The 15,491-nt window shown below is 37.5% G+C and overlaps 1 protein-coding gene across 5 annotated transcripts in view; it reads right to left on the bottom strand.

Annotated features, from left to right (window-relative positions):
- Nucleotides 1-8,542: 8,542 nt before the first annotated feature.
- STRN3 (striatin 3) overlaps nucleotides 8,543-15,491 on the bottom strand; it is a 60,920-nt gene continuing 53,971 nt past the window's right edge. For all 5 annotated transcript variants that reach the window (XM_050336772.1, XM_050336775.1, XM_050336774.1 and 2 more), the window contains 4 exons: nucleotides 15,156-15,296; nucleotides 13,170-13,277; nucleotides 11,593-11,679; nucleotides 8,543-11,484 (listed from right to left, as the gene is read on the bottom strand). In XM_050336772.1, the coding sequence (XP_050192729.1) occupies nucleotides 11,315-11,484; nucleotides 11,593-11,679; nucleotides 13,170-13,277; nucleotides 15,156-15,296 (506 nt within the window). In that variant the 3' untranslated portion in view covers nucleotides 8,543-11,314. The remainder of the gene's footprint in view (nucleotides 11,485-11,592; nucleotides 11,680-13,169; nucleotides 13,278-15,155; nucleotides 15,297-15,491) is intronic.

Raw genomic sequence — 15,491 nt, 5'->3', positions numbered from 1 at the left:
TCCCTCCTGCTTTGTTTCTACTATTGCAAAGGAATAGGCAGTTTTAACTCATGCCATTCATTCATCAAACCAAAAGCAGGTTTGGATCCCTGGGACACTGAAACCTGCAGAGCTAACTGTCCACGTATTTCCATTTCACAGGAACAGTGATGCCACATTACTTGCACCCTTCACAGAGTCCTGTTACACTCGGGTAGGAAGTGAGCACAGAAAATATTTTTTTAAACAGAAAATATATTTTTAAATTTGTTTATGTGTAAACAAGCATTTGTGAGCACAATTTTGATCTGGGAAAAACTTTGGTGGGATATGGATAAAAGAATTGAGACCTGATGAGATACAGAGGCAGGGTGGAAAGGATGTGGACTGTTCTATAAGTAGAAGGTAAATTTGGAGGAAGAGCAGCAAGGTAGAGGGTAGCAGACATGATTTGAAACTCTGGTTTGGGTAAGAAGGTAAGTAAAGGATTCAGACAAGGATTCAGCTTTATGCTGCTGGACCAAGCAGTAAAAGAATGTGAACAGAGCTGCAGCTACCATCAGTCATGCAAACTCAGTTTGGGAAAACTGCAACAGATTTGGGGCTGTTGGGAGATATAGTCTGCAGGTGATCAGTTCTGTTCTCTAGTGAGACCGATGAAAACCATTGTAAAGGGGCTGAACTACATGATCTTTAAAAGGTCCTTTCCAACCCAAGCCATTCAGTGATTCTCTACACCGTATTTCCCTGAACAGTACCCACAAGGCTCAGGGCCCCTCAGATTTGCAACCCCACTGCTGATGACATACCACTGCACATAAAAAAATAAATATTCCTCCACTTGAATAGAAAATTCTGAGCTTAGAGGTTTAGGTATTTACTGGAACTCCCATTGAGCTGTTTTGAATTCTACATTAAATACTTAACACAGTTCAAAACTCATGCTTCCCAGTGGTGCTCCCAAACAACCTAAATTTACAAAGTTCTATTTCCTATCCTAAACAAATTAAAATTACTTTCTGTACTATGGTAACTTCCAAGAAGGGCTACAACCTACAGCTCTTGGTTAGGACATACACCTGAGCACTGGAAGTGTTCACTGCAAGAAGACCAAGGAAGACACCAAATCTGTTTCTTACATTTCCTGGGTAAATTGTCCACTCACAGGCTATTTTATAACTGAAAGGAGCACACAACTTCCTTTGTCATTGGCAGTATGTCTTTCTCAGTCCTGGAAGGAAACTCAGGCCAGTGTCTCTGATTCTGCTTAGAAATTTTCTGCACCTCAAATTTTGCACCTTGCACAAATCTTAGGCATTTAGGTCCTCTCTTTATCACGACTCACCTTGTATATACACCTCTTGATAGCATGACTCATTCTAGCTATAGACTTGTCTGACAAGTGCAGTACATAGGAAAGGCAGATATATAGTGTAGGTCTAGAGATCAGTAAACTGCAGAGAAGTCTTTGTACAGCCAGGTATACCCTGCAACCTGGTAGAAAAAGTCTTTTATATTACATCCTTAAGCAGAGCGCAAGAACAGGTCTCAGAAATTTACTGACTTTTATTACCATTTGTGAAACCTGATATTGAACCAGCAAGCAACAAGAAAGATCCACAAGATCCATCCTAACAATCTTAAGAGAAAATAGTAAATTTAAAAGTATTTACTTTGCCTTTTAAAATAAATGCCAATAAAGAGCTATGCAGAAGTGAGCCAAAAAAAATATTTGCATCAAAAGCCAACAACTATAATTGTCTACAACTTATAAAGCAATTTTGAAGTGGGAAGACAGAAGAAAGAACAGAGGTGTTGTTTTTGGCACAAAGTAGTATAGTTTCATCAGAACAGTAGATTCTCCCATAAAGGTTTTTAATTATTTCCATTTGCATTTCATATTAGTGTTGTCACATAAGCTTTCACTTCTATGAGGTATGGCCCCATACAATACAGATATTGTATTTTCACCTTCCCTGTTCTGAAGAAGTGGGGACAAGGCTTAAAAGCAAGACATAATGGGACAACTCTCAATAGCACTACCAACAATTTTTTCAGCACTTTCTTTCTTTCATTAGGCTGAAGGGTAAGTCAGCTCCTGGAGGCATCAAAGCCAAAAAATCACAGAAAAGTTCACTGTTTCAGGCAAGTGCCACAGAAGGCCTGAGCACACTGTCAAAGATGATGCACTTTTATTTTAAACAAACTGCATGGAAACTGGGGGCTTAGATCCCCAGCCTAATTAAATAAATGAAGAAAAATCTTAAATAACTTTGGTTTGATCCTGAGACAGTAACCCTAAATGGTGCTTCTTGAGAAATGACAGCTGAATGTGGCTGAATAGGCTGTGATCAACTGTCATTCCAATATGGACACCAAATACATCGAAACTTGCAGTGGACAGTTTATAATTAAAATATGAGCAACTTTCCTGTTACATATGTCTATCAACTGGAATACGCATTCTTTTGCCTTCATTGGTTTCAACAAGAATTTTGCCTCTAGCTTCAGCTGAAGGAAGAATAGGTCCTGAAAATTTGCTGTCTATGACTAAATCCAAGGTCTTAATCTCTGCTTTGAAGCAAATGCCCACTTTTAAATTTAATCTCATTAGGATCAAAATTTTCTTTCCTTTCAAACAATCAAGTCTGGTTAGTGAAGTGTCCTTGATTATAAGCTGCTTTCATTAACTGAAGGGTATTTATTGTTTTATTACTCTAAAATTTGTTTACATTCATCTGTATACAAACCATTACTGTCTCCTTACTATTTTTCTCTACGTTTCACAAGCAGAGCAGTGGCCTGTAAACACTAGCAGGGGCAGCTGAACTTCAGCTATCCCAGGATAGTGAAGTGAAAGAGCACTGCTTTGGCCAGTTTGTTTACTACAGCCAAAAGGAGCAGGTAGCATTTCCTTCCTGGCTGCCAGGAAGCCAAACCTCACACTGAGGGCACTCTCCTGGGAGCCAGGTGCTGTCAGCCTGAACATACCTTCAGCCTCAGGGTATAACTGAACCTACAGCTGAACTTCATACTGGACCAGTTCCTCAGACAGCAGCATGTGAATCCTCCACTGCTGTTTTGCTAGTAAATGCTAACTAAACTTGTCCAGCCTTTTCTGAGGTCAGATACTGCCTATACTACTTAGCAACTGGAGTATGGCAGAATGCAAGCAAAGGGATAAGAACTATTTTTCTGCCCTGGTGGATGTGATCAGATTACAGATATGATAAACAGTTATCTGCCAAAGAATTCAAGTTAGAGACAACAATAAGTCAAAAGACTGAGAAAAAGATTGGCAAGACTTAGGAAAATAATTTAAATTAGACGGGAAAAATCACAAAAATTACTTACTATCTTAGCACTACTTTTAAATTTTTGGTAAATTCTAAATCAAACAAACTATATAATTAAAATAGTATTTTTTAAAATCAAAAACAAATTCACAAGTATGTAGTTTCTGAAATTCTCTGACACTTACCCTTGGGTATTTTAATAACATACTACTTGTTCAGACTGGTCATTCTGATCGTATGATCCTCCCTATGCCTCCCACTACACAACAAGCAACATGTTGTTCTCTTTAGTATATATGCCCCAACCCTCCAAGCTGACCCTGCCGAAAAGATAAATTCTACACTGACCTACGCCGCCTTATCCAAAAGGTTCCTGCAGATGATAAGATCATTATCCTCGGTGATTTCTATGCCAGAGTAAGAAAGAACTCTGAAGCCTGGAAAGCAGTACTAGGCAAGCATGGGGTTGGGAACTGCAATGATAATGGTTGCCTTCTGCTAGAGTTTTGTGCTGAGCAGCAGCTTACCATCACCAACACTATCTTTCAGCAGAAAGATAGTTTGAAGACAACCTGGATGCATTCTAGGTCCAAGCACTGGCACCTCACTGATTATATCTCAGTCCGACAGAGAGATTTCCGCGATGTTCGTCACACCCGCGTGATGCCTGGTGCAGAATGCCAAACAGATTATCGCCTTGTGCGCTGTAAACTTAACCTCCACCTTAAGTTCAGACCTAAAAGGGCTGGCATTCCAAGGAGGAGACTTCAAGTTAACAACCTTCAAACAGCTACAATGAGGGACAGTTTCCAGGCAAATCTTCAATCCAGGCTCGAAGTTCATTCCATAGATCCCTCTCCCGAAGCGTTTTGGCAAGATGCCCCTAATCAAATGAGAAGCTTCATTCTCAGAAAAGCTTTTTCCTTAGAAAGAAAACAATCCCCACAAATTAATTAAAACACAGTTCAAAACCAAGAAACTCACCCATTTCAAGGTACTAAAGAGCAACTGGAAAGATACCTGAAACAATAGAGAAAAACCTGCTTAAAAACTCCAACCAGGCTAGTCACCTCAAAGTCACCAACACAGTACAAGCACTTTGGCCAGCACTCCTTTCACAAGGGAAAACCACGTCCCTTTGGCCAGCTGCTGTTCATGAGCAAAAACCCAGCAGCTATCAGGCTCAGTCTGAGAAGTGTCCAGATGCAACCAGTCTCTCCAAGCCCACCAGGATCAGAAGAGCAGTGACAGCTTTCCATGAGCCATATGGCAAGTCAAGCTGCAGGTAGAGGCCAAGCCTCAGGAAACACCTCAGGGATATGTGACCAACAGTGGAGAACATGAACAGTTATCACCCTCTGCCAACAACAAAATGTCTGAAGGCAGGGAGGGAAAACCTCTCCTGCCCTGCCTAATCACAGCTTGTTGTGGGACTCCTGCAGCTCTGCTCTGTCCCCAGGCCATTGTCACCTTCTCCACATGGCACTGCTTGTGAACCCCACCAGCTCCCTCCGCCCACCGTGGCTGGGCCACAAGACCTTGTGCACAGAGCTTATAAAGTCACCCTCTCAACTGAAGTTCAAACAGTCATGTATTTCTGTAGATCATGCACAGATTCACAACCTAACATTTATACAAGCTACTCTTTCCTCCTCTCAGAGCATCTGAAGCTTTCAAGAAAAGCTGAAAGCTGAAAGACAAAAGGAGATGGGAGAAGGAGGTTAGCAGGTCAGCTGGCACTAATGAACACTTAAGATTGAATACAGTTAAGAATTTTATATTATAACAAATGTTCAACTGCAAAAAGCTATCCCATTTATTTTTGTCAGAGAGGAACCTGATGATAGAGCTGCAAATGATTTGTCTTATGATAGTGTTCTCCCTTCAAGTTAAAGGGTCTCCAAAACATCCAAGTCAAAGATACACCAAAAGCAAGTAGTCCTTGATCACCAAGTGATATATTTATTCTGTGGTATCCAGCATTCTCTGAAGTAGAATGGAGCATTTAATCTAAAGGTTATAAACTCACACTGTGTATTCTGAGATAGCAATAAAGGATTCTACAAGCCTTGTAACAATTAAGCTAGCATTATCTTTATTTTTATTTGAAAGACCATCTCTTTTCAAAGAATTAATGCCAATTGTAAAGAATAGGTCAATATCAACACTTTGGAACTTTGCTAAAACAGATACAGCTCCCAGTAATAATCAGTTTAAAAGAGGCAGCCTTTAACACATACAGCTAATACAAGATCACTTATAAATTCCTACCTGTAGTCTTAGTTTTTCAAATATATATATAAATTCACAGCACTGATCCTTTAGTTTAGGAAGTTTTAAATTCTGTAATAAATCCATTAATTTGAATCGATTTAAAATGAGAGTATCAAAATGACAGTATCAAAAGTTTCACAGCACTGATAAGATTTAACTAACAGAACACTCCATGTAACTGAAGACAATTGTGTATGATGTTCACAGATGAAGATACTAAATGGGTAAGTTGCTATTTGTTAGTGGTCAACACCTAACAACCAGCAACAGCTTATGTTCCTAAAAGAATGTAAAGTGGAGCCATATGCTTGTAGGAATCAGTTCTCTCTCCCTCAGTTAAGACAATACACTAGAGATTTGGTATTACTCTCAGTGCTATGTCATAGCACTGCATACAATCATAGAAAAAATTCTTCTACTGCTAGATTAAATGCTCTAGCACTGCTCCCAGACACTGTTGATATACTAGGGTGGCTGAGGGTTGACCAATGTCTGGCTTCCCCAGTTACTCTGCTCCAGGAAAATTAGACCTAATCAGCTGGAACATGGCCTGACCTTCCCAGAGGAAATATTATCAATACCAAGTTCAAGACATATGCTCATAATAAGGTTTTAGATTACAAAAAAAACCCAACAAACCCAACAGGCCTCACTGATATTTGTTCCATTTTATACACATCTAAAGACATTAAAGCATAGCTACTGTTAAAGTGCATATCAACACATATCAGTGTACTGTTTTCAGCGGAGACTTTCATAGCACTGCAGTCAGGAGGTTCAGTGATTCATGAAAACGAGAGCCTTATGACATAGGTTACCTCACATTGTCTTATTTTCATTACTATGGATTTCACCAGAGTTAAATTAACTTCCCTAAACACTGCAAATACTTTTTTTTCACAATATATTGTTGCTATACATGCACTTTCAGAGAGTCTAGATGACTTCTCTTATGTAAGGGGCCATTAAGATACCATAAGGTAAGAAAGAAGACTAAAAAGAAGGTATGTTGTTTTAAATAATCAACACAAGAGTTTTATTCTGTGTTAAAATTAGAAAACGAAACAATACATATTTAGGACATTTTAAAGTTTTTGTAGCTTGAACTGCTTATTTTAAAATCTGTTAGTATATTTAATCTGCTTAGGACTCCAGGGTGTGCATTCTCCAGCTATCAACAGAGCAAGTATTAAATATGGAACTTAAATCTTCTTTCATGCTCACTTCAGAAGCAGCATTTCAAAACAATTCTGGACCTTGTTATTTCTTTTAAAAAACTTCTTAAAACCAGAACCATAAATACATGTGTATATGTTTACATACATGCACTGTAGGGGTAACCAAGCTGAGTGGTGCATTTGATATACCTGAAGGATGAGATGCCATGCAGAGGGACCTGGAAGAGCTCAAGAAGTGGGCACATGGGAATCACACGAGATTTAACAAAACCAAGTACAAGGTGCTCCACCTGGTTTGGGGCAACCTCCAGTACCAATACAGGCTGGGGAATGAAGGGATTGAGAGCACCCTGCTGAGAAGGTTTGGGGGTGTTGGTGGATGAGAGTCTGGACATGTTTGGAGCTGCATCCAAAGCAGTGTGGCCAGATGGGTGAGGGAGGGGATTCTGCCTGTCCACTCTGTTCTCCTGAGATCCCACCTTGAGTACTGATCCAGGTCCAAGTTCCTCAGCACAGGAAGGACACTGACCTACTAGAGCAAGTCCAGAGGAAGGCCACAAGGTGATCAGAGGCATGCAGCACCTCTCCTATGAGGAAAGACTGAGAGGTTAGGGTTGTTTAGCCTGGAAAAGAGAAGGCTTCAGGGTGACCTGATTGCATTCTTCCAGTACCTGAAGGGAGCCCACAAGAAAGATGGACTTTCTACAAGGGCATATAGTGGAAGGGGGAATGCTCAAGGCCAGGTTGGATGTGGCTTTTAACAACATGATTTAGTGGGAGGTGTCCCTGCCCATTGTGGCAGGGGCAGGGTGAGAAATAGATGATCTTTAATGCCCCCTTTAATGTTCCCTTTCTTTGGAAGCCTTTCTACGATTCCATGAAATGAAACCGAACTAAAACAAAGTCAATCATATTTTCATAGCATGTACCTCCTCTACAAAAGAAAAAAAGATACACATCTTCCCAGAAGGATTTATGTAGACCACCCTATCTGTGTGTTTAGTCTCCCTGCAAAAATACCAGTTGCTCAACTGTTGCTTGTTTGAGACAACATTTTTATGTAATATGGTAGAAGAAACAGCAGTCAGCACTGTGACCAAGAGGCTTTCCACTGATTTAAGATGGGAAGTGCTAGAGGAGAGTGCTATCAGTTTTAAAGTAAATCAAAGCACATAACAACAAGAGCATGCCTAGAGAGAGTGTGCTGCCATTGACAGCCCCTGATAATGTAAAAAAACTACCAACTTTCTCCAGGCAAATGAATTCTTCCTTAGTATTTCTAAATTAGGGAAGGTTCTTGACCAGGGCTTGTTAAACTCACTTTCATATGTTTTTGCTATTTATGTAAACAAGATGCTGGACTACAGTCACCACTCCTCTGCTTAGAACAGTTTCCACAATAAAAAAGCAAGATGGAGAGTAAGTCTGTTAACATCAATCATACGCTAAATACTAAATGTCTTATTAAACATAATTAGATATCTTTCAGGTTCTGAGCACAAGTCCTTTGGGTCTTACTTACAAAAGAGAAGTCAGGCCTTTCATAAGTTGAAGCATTTTTGCTAAATAAAAACATTTCTTTCAGCACTACGATTTTTCCCCCCATCACCAATACTACAGCTCTTCTGTTCTAAAAAATCCCAAGCCAACAAATAAAGGTTTTAACTTGTTATACCCCACAACAAATAAACCAAGACTGTATTAGAGATTATTATTAATATTCAATAAGTGAAGCCTCACTACAGTATTTGATCCATTATGCATTAGCTCACTAAGATGAGAGTTAAGATATCAATTAAGGAAAATAAGCAAATATTTTTGGTTTTATCATTTCGATTTTAATACAATTAAAAAAAAGGTAAATGTTATGCATGGTAATGTTTATTAAACAATCACATTTCATTTAAGCATTAAAATGCAGCAGTCTGGAAAAGCTGCCAGAAACAATGTTTGGCTTCAGAAAAGGCGATTATGAAATTACTTCCAATAAAATTCAAATACTCTCTTGTCTGTTGATTAGTTGAATGCTTTAGACTGGAAGGAACAAAAAGTGCAAATCAGCTGAATGTTACTTTCAAAAGTAAAGTCTTAGTGTCCTACAAGCAGTTACTAAAAGGCCTCACCTCAATCTTCATGATAAAGGACAAAGTTCTCCAATTCATATATAATTTACTGCAACATTTCAAGCAATGCAACATTATTACTAAAACAAAATTAATCTTAAAATATGATTGCAATATTCTGCCTACCACAAGCACCTCTTTTTCCTTTTTTTTTTTTTTTAAATTCTAATTTGCTTGACATGAGATGGCATGAAATACATTCTTACTGCAAAACTTGAAACTTACATGGAACAATGCAGTTAAACCACTTATAGGAACATGTTCTAACTTTAGGTAACATACCCAAATCACTGGTTTACATGAAAATCTAATATTCATATTCTGGTATTCCGCTTCTGCTGATAACACTTTGAGTAAAGTGACTCATCACAGAGTAGGTAAATGTTGACCTGCAGTTGAGCCTTTCGTGCATCATCTTTATTGGAGAACTTGTAAAGAAATGGACAAAGGTAATGTCGTGGTTTTTATCCGAACCCGTGACAAGTAAATAGATAACATTTGATATATGGGCAAATTTTAAGCATTTAAAAATAAATTTCTTTTTTTAAATCCAATACAATGATTCAGTAGCAGTTTGAAATAAAAACAGAGTACACCTTTCTGGCTCCTAGTGATTTCATATATGGAGATAATAAAAAACACTGTGATTATCATCTTATAAAGGCGGTAAGAATACACTAGCAATTTTTAATTTGTTCTTGTAAAAATCTTTTCAAACATTGCGGAAACATGTTCTTATATGTGGGTACTGCTGCTTGAAACTGAACAGTTAGTTGACATCCAGACAACTATTACAATTTTGCAAAAGCAAAGCAGCTTATAAGCGTAATAAACAAATGGTCATTTTGCTAAAATTGAGACCTAATTTAGTAATTTGTAGAATGACACTTTCAAACTGTGCAACACAAAATAATGTAGCCAACAGTAACATACAGGTACACCATTTAATATTTATTATATGCATTTTATATACATTATTTTTCAACAGCTGTACTTTTGCTATGTGGTACAATCTTAAAAATTTGCTGATTCATAGTTTGTAAAACAGAAACCTTACAAAACTCATCAAAACTCGCAAACTGATCAGAAAAGTTTTGTGGAAGACTAGAAAAAATACTTCTTTGTATTAATCATGCATTACACAAACAAAATTTTTAGTTACACCATAAACTGAAGCACATCTGGAAAATAAAATAAAAGCAGGGAATAACTAGTCAAAACACAGCAGATTTATGAATCTTGAATCAACTACTTTTGTATTCTATTTGAAAGGTAAATAAAAATAATTTTCACTCCAAAGGTTCTGAAACAAGATTGGTTTTTTGGAGTCAACTCCACTCCAGGTACTTAACCAGATGTAAAAGAATTTCTTGATTTGCAACTTTAGGATTATCAAATGTCCCGTTTTCTCATCTATTTTAGGCTGTTCAAAGAGTGCCATAACAGATATACAGGGCCCTTTAACACACTACATAAAAGGATATAAAGACCAACAAAAAGTGAAATAAATAACAATAGGCCATTAGCAAGATGGGTAATCCTTGATAAATAAACTCGTAAATACAGTAAGATGTACAAAATATCACATAGTGATAGGATGCCAAGATTAATTTTTTTTTTTTTTAAAGAGTTCATTCGGGGGTGTTAACCCCTCTGTGTTTCATTTGAACACATTTTACAGTCCTTTATTTATGAAGACAGTTATGCGATGATGAATTAGCATCCTTAAGCAAGGACTTAGCTGAGCTGTATTAGGCAAAAGAAGGGAAGAGTGTGGTTACACAGCAGCGGGTCAGTGAGATCTCTGTGTTTTAGGGTTCTATAATGCAGAAAAACATTATCAATACAATCTTGAGCACTGTTGTGACAGGCTAAATATATAAAAAGACTTATAAAAACTAGAATTTTATCCAAACATTTTGTGCAACTAATGCTAAAATATTTTAAGTTAAATTTCCTTTTCTTTAAAGCAAAATAAAAGTTTAAAAGGGGAATCTGTGGCATTCAACTGATAAACAGAAGATTACTAAGAGATGAAAAGAAAGCTACTCTTGGAGCTCACTTCCCCCCACAAGAGCACCACATTCCTAACCCTAAGGCAGCACACAGAGTCCAAAATAAAAATCTCTTGTAAGATCAGACTCCACGTTTGCTTTTGCTTAAAGACACCTAAAGAACAGACATACGCTCAGTTCATATCCAGTCAAGGCTACAAATACTGGTTTTCTTTTTTGTATTTGTCCCCACCCCCCCAAATACAGTAATTACAGTTAAATGAATGAGCCTGACATTGTTCAAGATGTGGTGACTTTTCACCAACTTATACCTGCCCCACTTAAGAGCCTTCACCCAGGCAGATCAGATGTAGTGTCTTATTGGTAACCTTATAATTGATGGCAGTGACGCATTCCCTCTTTTTTGTCCAAACAGACCTGCTGTTATGATGCAGGTTTGTTCTGCTATGTCACACGAATACTTTGGCAAGGGCATCAGCTCCTGCACTGGCAATATATGCTTTTGACGGATGAAATGCTACATCATAAATTGATTCATCCAGCTTTTTCCTATGAGCTGTTATTTCTTGCACACATGTCTTGCTGTCCAAATTCCATAACCTAATGGAACAATCATGGCCTGTTTAGGAAAAGAAAAGAAAAGACAAAAGGCAAAAGTTGTATTTGTCAGACACTTCAGTGCATCATAAATGCATAGAGTAAATAGAATATGAAAAAAACTCCTTACTTCCAGACATTAAATAGATTCCATTAGGATCTACAGCTAGACTTGTGACAGCATCCAAGTGAGCAACCATAGAATGGATCATTTTACCTAAAAGCAAAATGAACAGTGAATCAAAATGTGAAGTATTGTTTACTAAAAAAAAAAATCCCATTAAATGCAATATAAGATAACATGCTTATTTATATTCCAGTAATATCTGAATGATCCTATTCCATTAGAATTTAAGAAGTTTCAACTGCATACTCTTGTATGACCATAAGAGTAAATGACACACAACTCTCAAAAAGGCATTCCCATTGTAAGCAATCCTTTTATCCATCTGGCATCTTTACTGGTAGCAATGACAACTAAGACCAAGACTAAAACGACTAGGTGAGAACCTCAATTTTTAGTCTGTTAAATGTTCTAATAACTGCCCCAGTAGGACAGAGCGTTGATGAAGCTCTTCCAAAACGAGACTTACTGAGCCTTACCAAAGATCCATCTCTCTCTGTCATTGCTAGGAGACGCCATTGGTGATAAACCAAGAGGAAAATAAAAACAAGGCAACTCTAAGTGATACTTGTCCAAAATACTCCCCATCTTCTAGTAATTAACTGTTTAGCTATGTCACAAACCAAAGTGTTACCTCTGCATTCAACTACTCTTAATATATTTCTTTTCAGTGATTTTCAGTCCTGGACTCTTAATAACATCTTTTTTTAGCATCTCATGATGCTTTTTGGAAGGAGTTCTCAAATATTTAACTGCACAGGAGAACCATCACCTCTTTCTGTTTGGATCCTATCACCTGCTGGGGGTTCACAACTGAACCTCAGTCCATGTATTGAAAAAGAGCAAATAAATCCCCATAAGACCATAACCAACACGAAGAAACTCTATCATCTTTTTCCAGTTGTCTGTCTTTCTGACGAATCTCAGTCTATTTAATTCCTAAGAGTCTGTGAAGAAGCTAAAAGCTACTGAAGATCTTTTTAACCATCCTCTGAAGCATTTTAATTTGGCAATATCCCTTCTGAGATAAGGGAGACTTCATTCAAAGTATTCATACAAAGGTACTAAAAACAGTTTTCTTTCCTTTCTTTCCTCCAGATCCTTTTCTGTTTTATAAATTTAATCAACAACTTAAGTATAATACATGATTCCATTAGTACAATGAATTTAGTGTTATTTCTTGCCCTAATAGGTACTGAGCAATGTTCTTTACTCCTGAAAGTTGAAAAACATAACTGATACATGCTTAGAGTTAAAATCATAGAAATGATAAAGAAAGAAAGAAAACAGCAAACATATTGATATAAACTAGGAAAACTCTAAATTAAAGATAGCTTTCTTGTTCCTCACAACTATCTCTGCCTGCTTTGAGAGTGTTTTCTGACTGCCGAAGTCAAAACTGCAACAGATACTACTATTTTGTAGAAAAGGCACTGAAGAAGTTTATTCTTAGAAACACCAGAAGTTCTGTTTTGTGTAAGACTACATCACCGGTAAGTTTCCTACACATGGATTCTCCCTATGTCCATCCAGTTTTCTTTAAAAATATTCATATATACAAATCAGGCTCTCTTCATCCTTACCCGTTTTGTTGTCAAAAAATTTGATGTGTCTATCTTCATGTGCTGTAATAGTTACAGGAAGTGTGGGATGACTTACTACCTTGTTAATATGATTATTTGATTGTACACCTGAAAATAAAAGAAAAAACATTCACCCGTCTTAAATAAAGTGTTAAAATGAGAGTATTTCAGCATTACATTTTAGATTATATATTTGTTAATATCACATAAATAATATTTTAGGATCAAAGGATCCCCTAATAAATAAGATAAGTAATAGCTTCTTGCTTTACAGGATGGGGCTAAGTGATGTAGACTCTAGGCAATGTACTGTAAGGTTAAAGCTTTACACACATTGAAAGATTCTTGAGAGAAACAAACTGTAGCATCTGTAATACAAATTTAGCACACATCACAGCAAAAACTATTTAGCTGGGGGTGGAAGGGGGGTAGAGGGAAAGATAGAATCATAGAATGGTTCAGGTTGGAAGGGATGCCTTCCACTAGACCAGAGAATCCAAATAACCAAAGTCAATCTAACCTATCAGATTCTGCCAGAAATATTTATGTCTTTAATTTCGACCTAAACAATGAACGGTTTAAAATCACTTCAGAAGACTTTAGAATACTTTTTAGAAAACCCTTTCTTATCTTGATATCAGAGTGTTTTAAGGCTTGTTCCCTTAATTTCTGTTCTTAATTTTTATTGATTCCATTTAGGAGTTTTCAGACTAGGAAAGGTATTACTCCAAATTACAATGCTCCTTCTCACTTCAATGCTAAGATTTGCCACAGTTTTCTAAGCTGTGCTGAAGTCTGTAAGTGTAACTATCAAGTAAACTAGATTACTTGGGAGGGTAGATGCAGATTTTTCCCTTGCATTATTTTTTTAGATCACATTTCATAGAAAGGAGTGACCATAAACTCGAAATTTTCCTTATGAAACACTTTCAGAAGTTCACAAAATGAAGTTGCCTCTACCTAGAGTTTCATCAGATATATACAATGAACTCTTGAAGAGCTACATCTTTCTAGCACCTTACTTGCAGCAACAGGATTCCTATAAAGTTTCATAGGAAAACATGTTTAATTCCAAGCTGTACAGAATTCTACACTGAACTAATATTCTGTTTAATTCATCTATTTACTTATCTTAATATCCTCCATGTCAAGACTATGTAATCAAAAATGTGGTTTGATACACAAATCAGACAACTGAATCTTAAGAAATCTTAGCTTAGAGAACAATAACTGCCGCTTTCACTAACTACTTTCAAATCCAGCTAACCCACAGTCATAAAATGGCTTGGGTTGAAGGGACATTAAATATCATCTAGTTCCCAACCCATGTGACACAGACAGGATCACCTTCCTCTAGACCAGGTTGCTCAGAGCCCCCATCCAACCTGACCCTGAACATGCCCAAGGATGGGGAATCCACAACTTCTCTGGACAACCTGCTCCAGTGCCTCATCACCTAAACAGTAAAGAATTTCTTCCTAATATCAAATCTAAACATACTCTCAGTTTGAAGCCATTCCCCATTGTGCTGCCATCACATGCCCTTTTAATAAGTTCCTCTCCATGCTTCCTGTGGGCCCTTTAGGTACTAAAAGGTCACAATAAGGTCTCCCAAGAACCTTCTCTTCTCCAGACTGAACAACCCCAAACCTCTCAGCCCATCTTCGCAGGAGAGGTGCTCCAGCCATGGGACGTTGGTGGCCCTGCTCTGGATTCGCTACAACAGGCCCACATCTTTCTTATGCCTGGGGCCCAGAGATAGACACAGCACACCAGGCAGTGTCTCATGAGAGAGGAAGAGAAGAGCTGAATCACCTTTCCATCATGCTAGTCCCAAGCATCTTTAAGCATCTAACCATCTTTCAAACTGAATAATGCATAAGAGAAGCAAACTTTTTTCATTTGCTGCATCATATAATAGGTACCATATAATACTATAGGCACCTCAACCAAGATTGATATTTATCACAGAAGAGCTTTACTTACCAGATTCTATTTGTGATGAAAACATTACCACTGACTGGGATGTTTCTAAATCATAGATGACTGTGCTGCCAGTGTTAAAAGATGCCACCATGTGAGCAGGGTCACAACCTATAAAGTCAACTGATGTAGGTATTCCATGCTCTGGAAAGAGGGAAAAATATCTGAATGAAGCACTTTTAAAATTTCTGACAGTTTAAACATTTAGTTTATTTTATACTCATACTTTAAAGAAGAAATTTGCTCTTTTAAAGTAATGCTACAGCTACATTAAATAATGATTATTTCATGTTCTTCCTTTAGCTCTGTTACCTAATTTGGATAAATTGAGTTAACGAG

The sequence above is a fragment of the Myiozetetes cayanensis genome, unplaced genomic scaffold (assembly GCF_022539395.1).
Source record: "Myiozetetes cayanensis isolate MyiCay16 unplaced genomic scaffold, myiCay2020 scf6-25, whole genome shotgun sequence".
Lineage (NCBI taxonomy): Eukaryota > Metazoa > Chordata > Aves > Passeriformes > Tyrannidae > Myiozetetes > Myiozetetes cayanensis.
The sequence above is the reverse complement of the archived record's forward strand: the minus strand, read 5'-3'. Positions and strand labels throughout refer to the sequence as shown.